Source organism: Sycon ciliatum, chromosome 7 (genome assembly GCF_964019385.1).
Source record: "Sycon ciliatum chromosome 7, ocSycCili1.1, whole genome shotgun sequence".
NCBI classification, from domain to species: domain Eukaryota; kingdom Metazoa; phylum Porifera; class Calcarea; order Leucosolenida; family Sycettidae; genus Sycon; species Sycon ciliatum.
Window position 1 is genome coordinate 17,499,539 of NC_088649.1, and position 15,322 is coordinate 17,514,860.

The following is a 15,322-nucleotide window of genomic DNA, read 5'->3' on the forward strand; positions in this document are numbered from 1 at the left end:
GTCGATGTCGTTTTCGTCACATGGTGAGAGTAAATTGCATCGCAGCTCAAAGAAACCATTTGGTCACAAAACATATTGGGACCCATGCCGCTCGTCAGCCTCGGCATTGACTACACTTTCGACATGTCCTCTCTGACTCCATAATCGATACGAGGAAGAACTCGTTTGTTGTGAACCAGACGTACACGACTGTACCGACATCGACCTGAGTGAGTTGTCATTTTTCATGCTTTCGCGCGGAATATTTCTTCGAGTTCACAGTGAGTTTTTCCAGGCAGCGCTCGAGCGCTCATACGGTAAGACGGCAAACTCCCCGGGCGATCACCAGGATTGCTAATCTTTTTGAAACTGACTGTAAGCCAAGGTATTTCCAGTGGAGCTCGCTAAGTGTGTATGGTGATAATAGTACTCACTCCACTAAGGCGTACTGTTATAGCCAATTGGAAAAGAAATTATAACGGTCCCAGTGAAAGAGATCACAAACAGAACTTACCCACGGCAGATTTTCAGTAGTCATTATTCCAGTGTCCAAGAACGTCCAGTTTCGCCTTCACACATGTATTCAACCATTACAGTTATCGGTACCGGTAATTGTCTACCGCCATCTCGCAATACTCAAAATCTCCAACTGAAAAACCTGTTCAGTCTGTTTCTCCTTCTGCTATCGCATCAGACGGTTCTTCTGTTTCCTTTCGTAAAGAATGGCGTTGAAACTTGAAAGTAATTGTCCTGTACGCTACAATAAACTGTCTTCCACAAAATAGCCGTGTGTCTTCCAGTAACGTTTCACAGAGAGAGCAGAGCTAACCTACCCCAGCGTCTGCAATGCTGAAATGACGAGGCCGCGAAGTGCGAACCAGCATTATAAGAGCTACTGTCACTCAATCGTGAGTACATGCCATTGTATTATCACTTGTATAGTGCTCCGGACTGCATGGATCCACTGACATTACGTCATGGTGAGGCGATGCTTTGTAGCACACAGCTGGATACGTAATCCTTGCAGCAGGGGGAAGTGTGGTGAGGTTGTGGATGAGGAATGGTTGGTTACAGAGAACAAGGTCCAGGAGAGAAGAGCTCTGACCTGCGGCGGAGAAACGCGTTGGGCGGTCGCGTACAAGTTGTGTAAAACCAGTATCATCCAGCAGTTCGACAAGGCATCTTCCAGCAGCAGTGTTCGGGTCCTGCCTATACCATTCATTGTGCCGAGCATTAAAATCACCGAGGATGATAATGGAAGCCGTAGTGTCCGTAATGGAAGAGATGGACTCACGCAAGCCAGAGGAATGTTGAATGATCCTGCCTTGGTGGCCGATAACAGCAGAAAATAATGGCCATTTTAAGGTGGCAGACTACCCAAAAATTCGCTGAAAAATCGAATTTGTAAATTCATATTGAGTGCTACGTCAGTTGAAAGAGCATGAATAGCTGCAAATTCTCTGAAAATTGTGTCCCGATCTGACCAGCCGTTCAAGAGTTATGGCCGAAAAGGTGCCCTTGCAAGGAAAGATTTTTTTGTTGCATGCTGTCATTTGTTGGCAGCACTGTATTTGAATGTGAGCAGACCGTGCGCAACTTGTCGTATTATGGAAACACGCGAAAGTGTGCAGAATTTTGCCCCAAGGCCAAAAAAGTCCAAAAAAGAACGTTAAAAAACCACGTATTGGGCTGCACGGCGGCGGGCGAAGCCCGCCGCCGTGCAGCAGGACTTTTGCCAGCACCCTCGTGACGTTGCAGATATGTGGCTTGATTATTGTAGTTGACGTTGATTTAGTGACTTTGGCAAGTTTGAGTCGTGTCAAGAAGTCAGGTAGGATTCAGTACTAGGCAGTAGTGAAACGTGAGTGGCAGTCTTTGCCGGTTTCTGAGGGCATCCTGGATTTGGTGTGCAGCGCTGTGGAAATGGCTTGCTGTGGAGGTCCCAGCACTGGATGTTGTATCAAAGGTACGACCTCGTAGCACACCCTAAACCTAAAAAATTCAAAAATTGACTTGGGTCTGTGGGAGTCCGCGAGAGAACGCCCACTCGTTCCGTTGTGACAGATTCCAGGGCCACGTTGAGGGGCCCTACCCCACCACCCATGGCTGCTTCTGGACTTGTTTTAGGTTTGGGTCCCGCGCACGGACAGAATGGGCACGAAAATGTGAAAAAATGTAAATGCATTTGTTTGGCTCCTGGGTGGCTCGCACACCGTGGCACTATGCCGGAAATTTGAGTTTTCCGGCCTGGAAAGCCTGTCAGTGAGGCGCAAGAACTTGTAAATCATGTCCTGAGGGCCAGCATAGTGGCAGGAGTGTGTGGTCAAAATTTCACTCAAATCCACTGAGAAACACCAAAGTTACGGTCAATTGAATGCCATATGAAATTTATGGGTAGGCTGCCCCCTTAAGGTGGCAGACTACCCAAAAATTCGCTGAAAAATCGAATTTGTAAATTCATATTGAGTGCTACGTCAGTTGAAAGAGCATGAATAGCTGCAAATTCTCTGAAAATTGTGTCCCTATCTGACCAGCCGTTCAAGAGTTATGGCCGAAAATGTGCCCTTGCAAGGAAAGATTTTTTTGTTGCATGCTGTCATTTGTTGGCAGCACTGTATTTGAATGTGAGCAGACCGTGCGCAACTTGTCGTATCATGGAAACACGCGAAAGTGTGCAGAATTTTGCCCCAAGTCCAAAAAAGTCCAAAAAATCACGTTAAAAAACCACGTATTGGGCTGCACGGCGGCGGGCGAAGCCCGCCGCCGTGCAGCAGGACTTTTGCCAGCACCCTCGTGACGTTGCAGATATGTGGCTTGATTATTGTAGTTGACGTTGATTTAGTGACTTTGGCAAGTTTGAGTCGTGTCAAGAAGTCAGGTAGGATTCAGTACTAGGCAGTAGTGAAACGTGAGTGGCAGTCTTTGCCGGTTTCTGAGGGCATCCTGGATTTGGTGTGCAGCGCTGTGGAAATGGCTTGCTGTGGAGGTCCCAGCACTGGATGTTGTATCAAAGGTACGACCTCGTAGCACACCCTAAACCTAAAAAATTCAAAAATTGACTTGGGTCTGTGGGAGTCCGCGAGAGAACGCCCACTCGTTCCGTTGTGACAGATTCCAGGGCCACGTTGAGGGGCCCTACCCCACCACCCATGGCTGCTTCTGGACTTGTTTTAGGTTTGGGTCCCGCGCACGGACAGAATGGGCACGAAAATGTGAAAAAAATGTAAATGCATTTGTTTGGCTCCTGGGTGGCTCGCACACCGTGGCACTATGCCGGAAATTTGAGTTTTTCCGGCCTGGAAAGCCTGTCAGTGAGGCGCAAGAACTTGTAAATCATGTCCTGAGGGCCAGCATAGTGGCAGGAGTGTGTGGTCAAAATTTCACTCAAATCCACTGAGAAACACCAAAGTTACGGTCAATTGAATGCCATATGAAATTTATGGGTAGGCTGCCCCCTTAAAGTTGAATGCATAGGATTTCAAGGTTGGTGTTGGCAGGCTCGAGGTCTGCTCGTCTGACTTAGGCTAGTCCTGGTCGGAGTAAGAAAGCAACACCACCGCCACGCAGAGCGACATGAGATGGGCGGTCTCTTCGCAATATGTCAAAAGCGGCAGTTGGCAATAATACAGAGTTAGGAATTTTCTGAGTTAGCCAGGTTTCGGTGATGCCTAATATGTCCATGTCTGAAGTACCAAATGTGTTATTAATTTCATCGGCCTTTGGGTACCAGCTGCAAGCATTGGTTGTGGCTAGCCGCATATGATGGGGATGTTTGTTTGGCATGAAGGCTGAGGTATCGTATGGGAGAGTGAAGGTAGGTGCATTTGGGTTCAGTTGCCCTGACACACTATTACTAGATGATGGTGTCGATGTGGTCTAAGGGGGGAAAAAGATGGGTGCGTGTGGATTCAACATCACAGTTTATGATTTCTCGGGGAGGGGTGGGTTCTTAAACTTCCATTCTCGTGCTGTTGTTAGATGCTCGGACCAGAAATCGTTTTCCAGAACATTTCTTTCGTCATGCTCAGCAACTGTCAGATGTGCGTACAACGTGCCGTACACTGTTCTGGAGGGGATCAGTCTACAGCCAGTAACTAACTTCCACATTCCTCTTTCTACAGTACGCAACAAGATCATCAGCACTGCATGCAGTTGACATTGATGCCCCCAACGAATACAACTCTGCGTGTTATTTTCTTACCTCCACGCAGATCTGCGGGCTTCCTGTGGCCGGTTGGCGGCTAGCTTCACGTACGATCGACCAGTCGTACTTGGTGCTGACAGGCTTTGCACTGTACAGGGCAACACCAGTAACCAGGTAACACTGTACGACTGTTGGCCGACGGAGCGCCTGGCCCCCACCACCATGGTTGTTGCATGTTCCCATTACGTGCACCATTATGGCTTTTAGCAACAAAAAAAAACCCCAAAAAAACCAAAGAAAGTTTCCAGTCGAATTTTGTAACAATGTTTGTACTCAAGTTAAGTATGTTGCGTCATGCAGCGTAATTCGCGGTCGCCAGCCACTAACGTTAAACACGTGTTGCACTCGGGGGCTAGGCTTTGGGATTATTCTGTTTCTATATCAACTTCCACAGTTAGCTGGCCATTTCGCGCACTGATACACATCTGTTGGCCAATGAAATCCAACTCCATGGACAGCAGTGGCGTGACAATACACATTGCGATAGCGCAGCGAGCCATAGCGCTGTGCAGAGAATGCTAGTCCCTCGCGGATTTCATTTACCACTATACTTTCTAATTCTATGCTAACAGGAAGGCAGAACCACTGTCACGCGCACTCAGCGGAGGCGTAGGCGTAGCACGTCTAGTTAGAGGCCACCTTACATCTCTACCATCTGTGCTGCGTCTCTGCGCTGCCTCTGCTCAGTAGTTGTCACGTTTGTCCTAGTCTCAGTACCATTGTCTTTCAGTATTAGTATTACTTTCTTTCAGTATTATTTTTTTTTTGAGCTGGGCATTTGAACATACACATGTAAAGAAAAAGAGAAAAAAGACATAGTTCGTAGGTTGATACCACGCGCGCTGCATCATCATCGTCTGCACGTACGTACGTGACCGTGAGAACATCTGAACAAGAACAATGTCGCTCAGTATTGCCTTGGCTTCAGCCACGACGCTTAGCAGTCTTCACCTAGTACCTGCAGCCAAACTGACGGCGGTTGTTTCTTCTGCTGTGCAGCAATGGATTCGCCAAGCACTAGTAAGTGAAACAACTCGTATCATCTTCCCATACTATTAATTTTAGCACCTCTTTTCGTGTTGCTCCTGTTTCGTATGCCTTGTGCTGGCTTGCGCTACCTAGGAATATGTTTCTACTGAGGAATTCACCTAGTCCCTAGTCATTGCCCGTACATGCACTCTAATATTTATTCTGATAAGATTATTGCTTAGTTGATCTACGGGCCTTCTCAGGGTATGCCTGCATTGCTCAATATTGAAGTGCAGTTTAATTATAAGAATAATGACTTTGTAACTTGGGAAATTGTGGGCACAAATAACACGTTAGTTATGCGATCGAGTCCACCAACTAAATCAGATTTTGAACAATCAGAGGTGCACAATCTAGCACAAAACTGACAGGGAGTACTGAGACATTCCACGGCATGAACGTCAGCTTGAGCACTGCTCGATAGCGCAAACCAACGGCCTTCCAACTTACTTGGAAGGTTCATGGATATTAGTGCCTATGCCAAAGAGGGGAAGGCGAGCGCCATCGAGCTGAGCACAAGCTACATTCCAAGGCTTCATGGATTGCTGGCCTGGTATGATGACGGGACGACAAGACCAGACAGAATGGTCAAACCACAATTCGACAACGCAAAGCAACAACCACCCAACTTGGGTGGCTCAATATCATCAGAGATGAAAATATGAAGTGGAAGTTTCGCGAGGACGAATTGCTACAAACCGAACACCAGTATCCTAGATTACTGTACTTAGTTGATGGCAATGTTGGCTCAGCTAATTGCAAAAACCGTCACTTTTGCATCAACTGTTGCACCGAAAAATGTAGGTGGCGCAAGGAGAAGCTTGTTGTTTGGAGTGACAAGTGATCACCGCTGCTTTTCCTTGTCAAGCCTTGTTCACATTCGACGCAACGCCGACGGTACGGGACGTAAGGGCTTGTCGGGAGGGCTGGGGTGAGAATGGTCGAGTGGAAAAAATCAAAATTGTTTATTTCAAGGAAATCCAAAAAGGATGATGGGGGACATGTCCTCAGTGCTAGAAGAGGTGTTCTACTATCTGCCGGCGTATAGTGTTTGCTAATTGAGAACGTAGCTCGCTGTTTTATCAGCGCTTGTAATTTGGCTATTTTCAAGACGATCATTTGTGGCGTAAAGAGATTATTGCCCTCGTCTTCTGGGATGCTGGCGTGGCTAAGTGGTGCTGCCCCAAGAACTCTTCTAAGGTGAGGTAATGTTGGCTTGGTGGAGTTTTGTTCGTAGTTTGTTCTTGTACGCTGTGCCGTGGCTCGTGTGTAGACCCATAAATCGTGTCAATATTGGGCCAATATTGAGGGGTATGCCAATTTCATGGTTCCCTTCAAAAGATTTTGCGAGGGCTTTGGAATGTCAATCTACACCCCAAAGCAAACCTACTTGAGAAATTTGAGCGAAATCTGAGAGATCGACTTGCACATAATTATGTTCTGGTTTTCTCAGACATGCTCTCTTAATAATATCTATATAGGGTGGAAATAAAACAATGCGGATTGAAGTGACACACCACCTTGTAGAAAAGAGCTTTCGTGTGCCGTCAATGTCGGTCTGTCATCAGAATAGTCTAATGGGATAGGTCCTGACTTAGAAGTTGCGACTTTGGCGGTATTGGTCATGAAGTTAGTTTGGTTGTTCCAACGGGGAACACACGCTTCTTGCTGTCATGTACATGACATTGTAGTCTTGGTACATACGTACAGCCATGCAATTGTTAGATTGACAGCATGACACAAGGTGGAGGACACTGTGTTCGAAAACAGTGACCTTACTACAACCTTCCGCGGTTGTCACTGTTTTCGAACACAGTGTTCTCCTCCTTGTTTCATGCTGTCAATCTAACAATTGCGTGAACTACAACAAGGTTTATCTTATACTGGTTTACCAGTTTTGGATTATATCATACGTACAGTTATGTACAGTTCTGGCCAGAAAATCCAACCTCATGACTAGTAGCGCCCTGTTCCAGTCCACGTGTGCACAGTAACTAGTATACCGGTACTAGTAGTAGTAAGAAAAGTTTGCACGTCCGCGTTACCACCGGCTATACAGTTGTATTGAGAATAGGGTCCAGCGGATTCTGCCAGCAGAAAAATTGGCAGAATTCGGTACTTTTTCTGGTAAGTTTCATGCATGTTTGGTATGTGGATAAAGAAATGGAGCAGAATTCGAGGAATTGCCCGCCATATTTAAAGGTTGTATGGTTCTGTCAATTTCACTGCTTTTCGAGCAGAATCTGCCACCTTTCTGAGAATCCGCCGGTCCCTAATTGAGAAACACAACCACAGTACAGACCAGTATACATACAATCATGTATTAACATTTTCATCTGATGAATAAAATATGATGGAGTTTGTCAATTATCTCTGAAGGAATTATAAAGTGCCGATAATATTAGTGATGTATTGAGGGTGCACCATAATTGTAAAAAAAATCAGTGCTCCTTGAACCTCTACTTCAGTACGAGTATCTAGTGTGCATGCATGCAAAAGCTCACCCGCCGGTGACGATGACGGTGTATATACGGTAATAGATACTAATAAATGTAATTAGATACACACGCTCCAGTTGTGTACGGTTTCACTTGGTTGACAATACGTCACTCAATAGCGTCAGAAGATAGGGCTGACGACTTGTCGTTCGTTTCTAGTGTGAGAACGGTTTCCTCTGAGACAAAGATACTGCATAATTATGGTACATGAGAGTGTCGCACCCCAATCAAACCACCAGGTCACCGTACGACTCACTGGTGTACATGTTTGACCACAGTCTCTTCCTCTCGCGGAGACCTTTCCAGGAAACCCAAGATTGTGAAGATTGAGTGAGTAGAACTGAAGTTACGTCCCGAAGAACATGAAAAATATGCAGATTTTTGAAATTTTCAATCGGCTCTCAAAGGGTGAATTACCGGGTGGCGATATGATATGTACATGTACATGCGCAGAGGATGATTTACTCATCTCCGGTATGAGTACTTCAAGTAATTCGTTAGTGCCATCTTCCATCTAGTAGTAGTAGTAGTAGTCACATCCTTTATTGCTGAACCCACAAATAATTGTGATACAAATTGTAAACCATCCGAGGAAGAAGAGAAAGCCATTAAAAATAAAAAAATAAAACAAAAAAGGTTATTGTACCATGCCAAACGGCTATTATTAAGTCATGTACCAATTGTAATACATGACGTAGTATAGTAGTCAAGCACCTACAAAATACTTTGCAGGATAATATTTAAATTGCCTAGCATGCCTACAAATCCGCAGAGCATGCCAATGTTAAATAGGCCAACATATGAATACCGAAGGCGGTTACATGGACAGAAGGCGACATTGGTCGAGAAAAGATGGGCCTATTCTCTTCCTCAAGTAAGACGCTCTGCAACCACGGAGGCACGTGATTGACCACCTCAGCAAAACAAATGCAATTTTGCAGCGTAGCTGTGCCATCACAACAGCGTACTGGAGGTCACTATGCTTGTTAACCACCAGCTGAACAATGTTCTTCAATGCACGAGAGCACTCCGTGCCACATACGCCGTTTGTCGAAAATACGAGCGGAGTGAATGACCCCCTCTCGACATCGACAACACGCTGAAGATAGGCCCGCTTCTTCTGATGTTCATTCCGGGAAATCTGTGCAAGGACTTCCTGTCGCGACAGCAAAGACGCCGAGGGGTGAGTAACCCTCACATCAAAGAATGCATCTTGCTGTGGCGACCAAAAGCCCCTTGCACGGATATCCAATCGAGCCTCTGCAGCACGATTAGCGGTAGCGCCGTGAAGTTGTTCACCATCCAACGGCAAAAGCGGTGGCTCTGTTTGAACATCCGGGATGGCAGAAGTCATCACCTCCACCAGCACATCACGAAGCTCATTGTGTCGCAGACTTGGGTAGCCCCCTGTAGGGCATGTCAATGCATGGTCGACAGACATGTCTCTACCACACACACAAGTTGGTGGGAGGCCATCAATACCCCAGCCATAGCGCAGGGCGAGACCATCCCGGAAACATGCTTTATTTAGCGCAAAGCCGTTCACAGCCAGAGGCTCAGCCGTTAGCCAACTGGACACGCCAGCATCAGCAGCAATCTCCAACAGCACTCGCTGACATGGGCTGAGCTCAGGACGCAAAGCAACCTGAGCCTCCTTAGCCGCAGTAGCCATTCTCCGACGTTCGGCATTTCGCAACGCCATTACCTTCGCCTGCAAATCAGCCGGAGCAATGTCAGCATCAGGGCGACGAAGCAAATCAATCACCGGCCGTGCCGAGGCCATACTGGAGGTCCACTGATGCACTGCATGAGGCCCAATGGCAGGAATTGAGAGACCACCGGATTTAACAGGCAAGCCGATGAGACTCCGCTCAATGGCGGACATGTTCTTCCGACCAGTGATTGCTGGTATCAAATTGTTGTCAATCACATTATCTAGCCTGCCGAAAGCATCCGGCTCCGGCAAGCCATGTGAGCACATATGGTAGCGCCAACGCGACCTCAATCCACGGGAGAAAACAGAATATGCAGCATGTGGCTGGGTTTCCGCCAGAGTGGAGGTAGTAGTAGTAGTAGTAGTAGTAGTACTAGTAGTAGTAGTAGTAGTAGTAGTAGTAGTAGTAGTAGTAGTAGTACCGTACTGGCAATATATGTTGCCGCGTAACGCGTAACGCAGGGGGGTGCGGCGTAACGCGCGAACAGGCTAGTGCGACAAATTTTCGTTGAGTTCGTAACGCGCGTCCGGCGGGGTGCGGCGATCTTTTCATTGCAGTTTGCAAAAAAATGATGCGGCAATAGCAAAAAAATGATGCGGCAATAGCAAAAAAGTGATGCGGCAATAGCAAAAAAAGGACTGCGGCAATATAGAAACCTGTGTAACGGCTCCTGTGCGACTTTGCATGTAACGCCCTGCGTGCGGCAAACATGTGCCAATGTAACGCTTCATGGCCTCACTGCGGCAACATATATTGCCAGTACGGTAGTAGTAGTAGTGGTAGTAGTAGTAGTAGTCGAATCTATTATTTAGAAAAGCGATCCTGTCAGCTTTTCTATTATTGTGTTCACATGGCAAGAAAAACGACACCGCTATGCTACGTAAGTTTCTACGTAAGCTGCTCGGTATTTCACTTAGGCTACGTAAGTCTCTACGTAAGGTGCTCGGTATTATCTACCAACGGGTGGTAGCCGCGTGCTGTGCACGCGCACGGCAGACATTGTGTTGCAGTGCAGTCCGTGTTCGGATGTGCATGCGCGAGGAACTTCCTCCTTTGGAACTGCTTCTTGTATGAGCTGTTTCGGATATTTCGTCTCCTGGCCTGGCTTATTTCGTTTCTGCGCTGCTGAGACCTCCTTTCGCGGAATATTACTCAATGACAGGTGAGTTGACCAGTTCCCTTTTATTCATTTCCTTGTGTTGACTCTTTCATTTACGAAAAGTGTGCTCATTTTGGGCGGAATGCAATAAATAATGGAACAGCTGACAGGATCTCTTTTCTAAATTTAGCTTTTCCGCTGCCCAGGCCTCCTTTTACGGAATACTCGATGACAGGTGATCTCTGAGTTGACCGGTTTCCTTCGATTCATTTGCTTATGCTCACCCTTTCATTTACGGAAACGTGTGCTGATTTTATTCGGATTTAGATCCATTTTTATCTCTTTGCCCTTGTCTACAGTGTGCGAAGAACGCGAGTTCACCTTCTTGACGGTGAGGCTTATGTTAGATGTGTTGTCGAAATACTCATATTCATTGTACATTGGTACGTTACAAGTAAGGCACTGGTCAGTGGCATACTATCGTTGGCAGTTCCCAATCTGGAGGGAAAGGTTCAAGGACCCATTGACCGAGTTTGCAAAATAAATTCGCATATCAGGGAACATCTCCATTGTGGAGAGTTTCAGTAAACTTATTTGCTTCATACGAAACAAGTCAAAGGGTGCAGTCTCGTCTCGTCAAGATCTCGTACTTGTATGTTTGGATTTGTTTACTCGAGTCTGGGCTGTTTGATTTATTATTTGTGAGTTACGCCGAGATTGCACTGCCCCAAATGAAGTTTCGTGCCGCCAAAGCAAGAATTACGATCTGCAAACTGTTTGTAGTACCTGCAAGAATGTGGAGTACATGTATCGTACTTTCTCTGTTGCTGTTTCAGTTGCCGTCATGTTGCTAAAGAAACGTTCAGTAGAGAGGTTCTGCAAAACAAAAATTCGAACGAAGTTTCGCGACAGTCCTTGCGAAAGTGTGTACGAATTTTTGCACGAAGTTTGCGTTCTGCACATTTTCGTAGTTTGCGCTGGCCAAGTGCACGTACGCCATGACCCGATCACACGAAAGTGTGTGCGACTGTTCATTTCGCGTTCCCTGCAAGTTTCGCATCCAAAGCTGCGAAAGTTCGTGCGAAGTTTCGCACCTCCTGATGTAGAGGGAAAGTTTGTACGCATTTTCGTTTTGCAGAACCTCTCTAGTGACTCATTTGTTTCATACGAGACGAGTCAATGAGTTGGTGTGGCTTAGAATCTTTCGCTGTAGAAGAAATCTATTCGTATGTCTATTGGAGAAATAATTGTATTCACTGGTTATAAAATAGGTTAAGACAAACTCACAGAATAAATACCATCGGTCCCTTGGTGTTCGTCCTAAAGAGGTTCGACTGGATATCATTCAAACTCACCAAAAGATGTGTAAGATTTTATTATTATGGAGTGCCTTGTTTATTTCTCAGTACCTCCAACCATAGCCTTGCCCCTTTTATCCTCAGGATCAGTGTAGTTGTTGGAACGATATGTCGGACTCGACAATGTATTTATTTACATTTTAATACATGTATATTGTTCCTCCTTTGCTGTGTTGTTTTAGAAAATCGTGGACTAACAGTTTGAAGTCATTGAACTACTTCCAAAAGTTGTATCGACATCAACAGGGTTACGATTTCAGTGCAATACGATGCAGGATGACCTTATCACGATAACCCATGATTACAAACCATTATAAACACAGAATCAACAAAAACATCTGCGACACGCACCTGGTTACATTTCTCAAATAAATCTGAAATATCTGAAAGGCAAGACAATTTTATGACAGAGTCATGAAATTCTGCTACAGCAACATGCACAGAATGACCTCCGTATAAAAAGAAGTATCACCACGGTCCACCACAACTCACATGTTTCCCCGCAGAAGAACATGCTTGTGCCATTTTCTGCAAGAAAAGGCTTGCACATCAATGCGTATAATACAGTATTGATATGATGTGAAGGCCATCATTTACATGTTGATATAGGGCATTCCATTGATTGGTGACAGAAAAAACAAAAGAAATTATAGCAATAAAAACTGCTTTATGGCAGTTTTCTAAAAAAAGTTATTGTGTTCTAGTCCATGGACCCCGTCTAAAAAGTAAGAAATTAACAAAATGTGATAGCTGAAAATTAAAATTTCACACAAAACCTCACAATAATCACACACAGAATGAAAAGCTACATGTAGAAGACCTTTTCCCCTCGTGATCCTCTTTCCTTTGCATGCATGACATGCATGTTGCCAATTGTTGGTGCAGTACAAGTCTAGTGTTGAAAGCAGCATTTCAAGTGTTGTGATTATTGTGAGGTTTTGTGTGAAATTTTAATTTTCAGCTATCACATTTTGTTAATTTCTTACTTTTTAGACGGGGTCCATGGACTAGAACACAATAACTTTTTTTAGAAAACTGCCATAAAGCAGTTTTTATTGCTATAATTTTACTAGGGAACTCCCAACAGGCGTTGCCTTTTTACTGGGAACCCTCGGAATGACTTGGTGCTTCTTCAATAGGTTCGTCGAATAGTAGTACACTGTATTTTTTAAAATAGGTTTTCATTTGACCTGACGAGACCACACGATGCTTGCAGACGACACCACGAACAGTCCATCAGCCACACTCCACGAAAGCAAGCAGTGTTGCTTCTGAAAAGTCTTGTTTCGTTCAAGAACTCATCAGAGGAGACATACGCACGACGCTTAGCCTTTTCATGGCGGTAATAGGTAGCAGCAAGTGAGTTGGAACGGTTCGAACTGCTTAGCCTTTTCATGGCGGTAATAGGTAGCAGCAAGTGAGTTGGAACGGTTCGAACTGCTCAACATGGAGGTTGAATGTACATGTAGGGGCGTTCGAACCGTCCTCCCCAATTATGAACACTATATGCGTAGTGCTTGCGAACAAGTGCATTTAGCATGCAACACTGTGTTAAGATCAGGCACAGTCACAATGGGACGAGCGGATCAAGTCGACAACGACAAGGGAAGAGAATCTCAGAAGTTCGAGAGAGGACAAGGTAAGGCAAGCAAGACAAGGCAAGCAAATCAAGGCTAGATAAGGCTAGGGGGAGGAAGGCAAGACAAGGGAAGAGAAAATGTTCCAGCAAGAGCTTATCTGGGGCCTGGGTAGCTATGGAGATAAATGTGCTAAAGCGCGAGTCCAGCTACCCAGGCCAAAGAAAGAAAAGATTAGGAAAAGCAACAAGGGTGAGTACGTCGAGTGCGCGCCTGAAAAGGTGAGTACGAGAGTGAATGTGAGTGCGCGCCCGAAAAGGTGAGTTCGCGCCTGTAAAGGTGAGTACGAGAGTAAAGGTAAGTTCGCGCCTGTAAAGGTGAGTACGAGAGTGAAAGTGAGTGCGCGCCCGAAAAGGTGAGTACGAGAGTGAAAGTGTGTGCATTATGTGAAATCGTGAACCTAACAACTGTACAAAAGTATAACCCGTACGAAAGGTCGAAATTCAGCTTTGTCCGAAAATCTTTCTTCACATTGGCCGGTGTTTCCACCGAGTCTTGAGATGTTTCCGTCCGAAAATTTCCTGCTATACTCGTACATGTACTCTGCAGCTACACGTAGTAATAGTATGCTCTCCCGATAGAATTTCAAGTTGACGTCATTTTTTATGTTGCAATGCTCCTTGCATCAGTGACTGATAATATCAAGAATCCATAAACAGGTTTTCTATGCCCTCTTAAATTATGTTTACGGGTGTGTACGCTCCACACGTGTTTCTGTCAATGCACAGGATCAGATGGGTTTGGTCTGCCGCATGTTCCCAGTTTTTTCTTATATATTATTCTTGGAAACTAGGGAATTCACAGCAGGCGGCATCGCCTTTTTACAGTCTTGATGGATGATCGAAATTTAGTAGGCGAACTAGAAAGGCGATAAGCAAGTGGCAGTGCATTCCACGGGTCACACGGGTCAGCGTCTACGTAACAAATTGCACTGAAACCATTGCACATGCTAGCAGGGGGGGGGGGGGGGACAAGCGCGACAGACACCTGATGACGGGTAAGGGCATCAGTGTGAGTACCATGAGCACGAAGAGTACTAACAGTGGCCTTGTACTGTTGTAGCAGAGAGCGCCAAGTTCTTCTGATAATCCGCGTCTATAATAGCGCGCATTGCATCATAAAAAAGACCTCAGCTTGAAATTCAGTCTGGACGGCACCCAAATCCGAGTAACAGTTGCACACTCCTGGGGTCGGTATGTACTCTTGCAGTGTTGGTCTTGGTAGTCGTTATGGGCACACTGCAGGAATGCAGGACTCTACATGATCGATTATGCTTTGAGTTTGAGTTCGAAGTTCCGGGTGCCATCAAATTTTACTCTCTTGGTTGGACTACAATAAATTGCTAGCTAGCAGTTGGTCCCTTTTTGACGTGTCGGAAGAAGAAGTCATCCAGCTGCCTTGAGTTTTGTATCTGCCAAGTGGATTTCCCGCAAGGCCTTTGCTCTTTCCACCTTGTCACCATGCACACTCGAGGTTAGTTACGCAGATGGGTCTCTTATTCGCTCTCCCCTCTCCCCTCTCTCTCTCTCTCTCTCTCTCTCTCTCTCTCTCTCTCTCTCTCTCTCTCTCTCTCTCTCTCTCTCTTTCTCTCTCTCTTTCTTTCTCATTCTCCATCCTCACCTTTCAGACTTTCGTGTCGTTGGGGAATTAGGTGTCAAGTAAATGTTGTATGATTGTAGTATGACCGATTGGCTGCGCTTCGAAGCCTGAAGACAAATATGCATGGCCTTCGCTCCGTTCATGGTTGAATACGTAATTTAGTGTCATACCTTTGCCCTCGGCATGAGACAAGGCCTGTATTCT

General features: G+C 45.7%; 1 protein-coding gene across 2 annotated transcripts in view; it reads left to right on the forward strand.

Moving 5' to 3' along the window:
- The first annotated feature begins 5,114 nt into the window (after positions 1–5,114).
- LOC135821126 (amphoterin-induced protein 3-like) overlaps positions 5,115–15,322 on the forward strand; it is a 29,220-nt gene continuing 19,012 nt past the window's right edge. The window contains exon 1 of one of the 2 annotated variants that reach the window (XM_065334191.1): positions 5,115–5,203. In XM_065334191.1, coding sequence (XP_065190263.1) covers positions 5,185–5,203 — 19 coding nt within the window. In that variant the 5' untranslated portion in view covers positions 5,115–5,184. Of the gene's footprint in view, positions 5,204–14,650; positions 14,993–15,322 lie in introns of those variants that run through there. The other variant, XM_065334192.1, reaches the window with a different exon arrangement.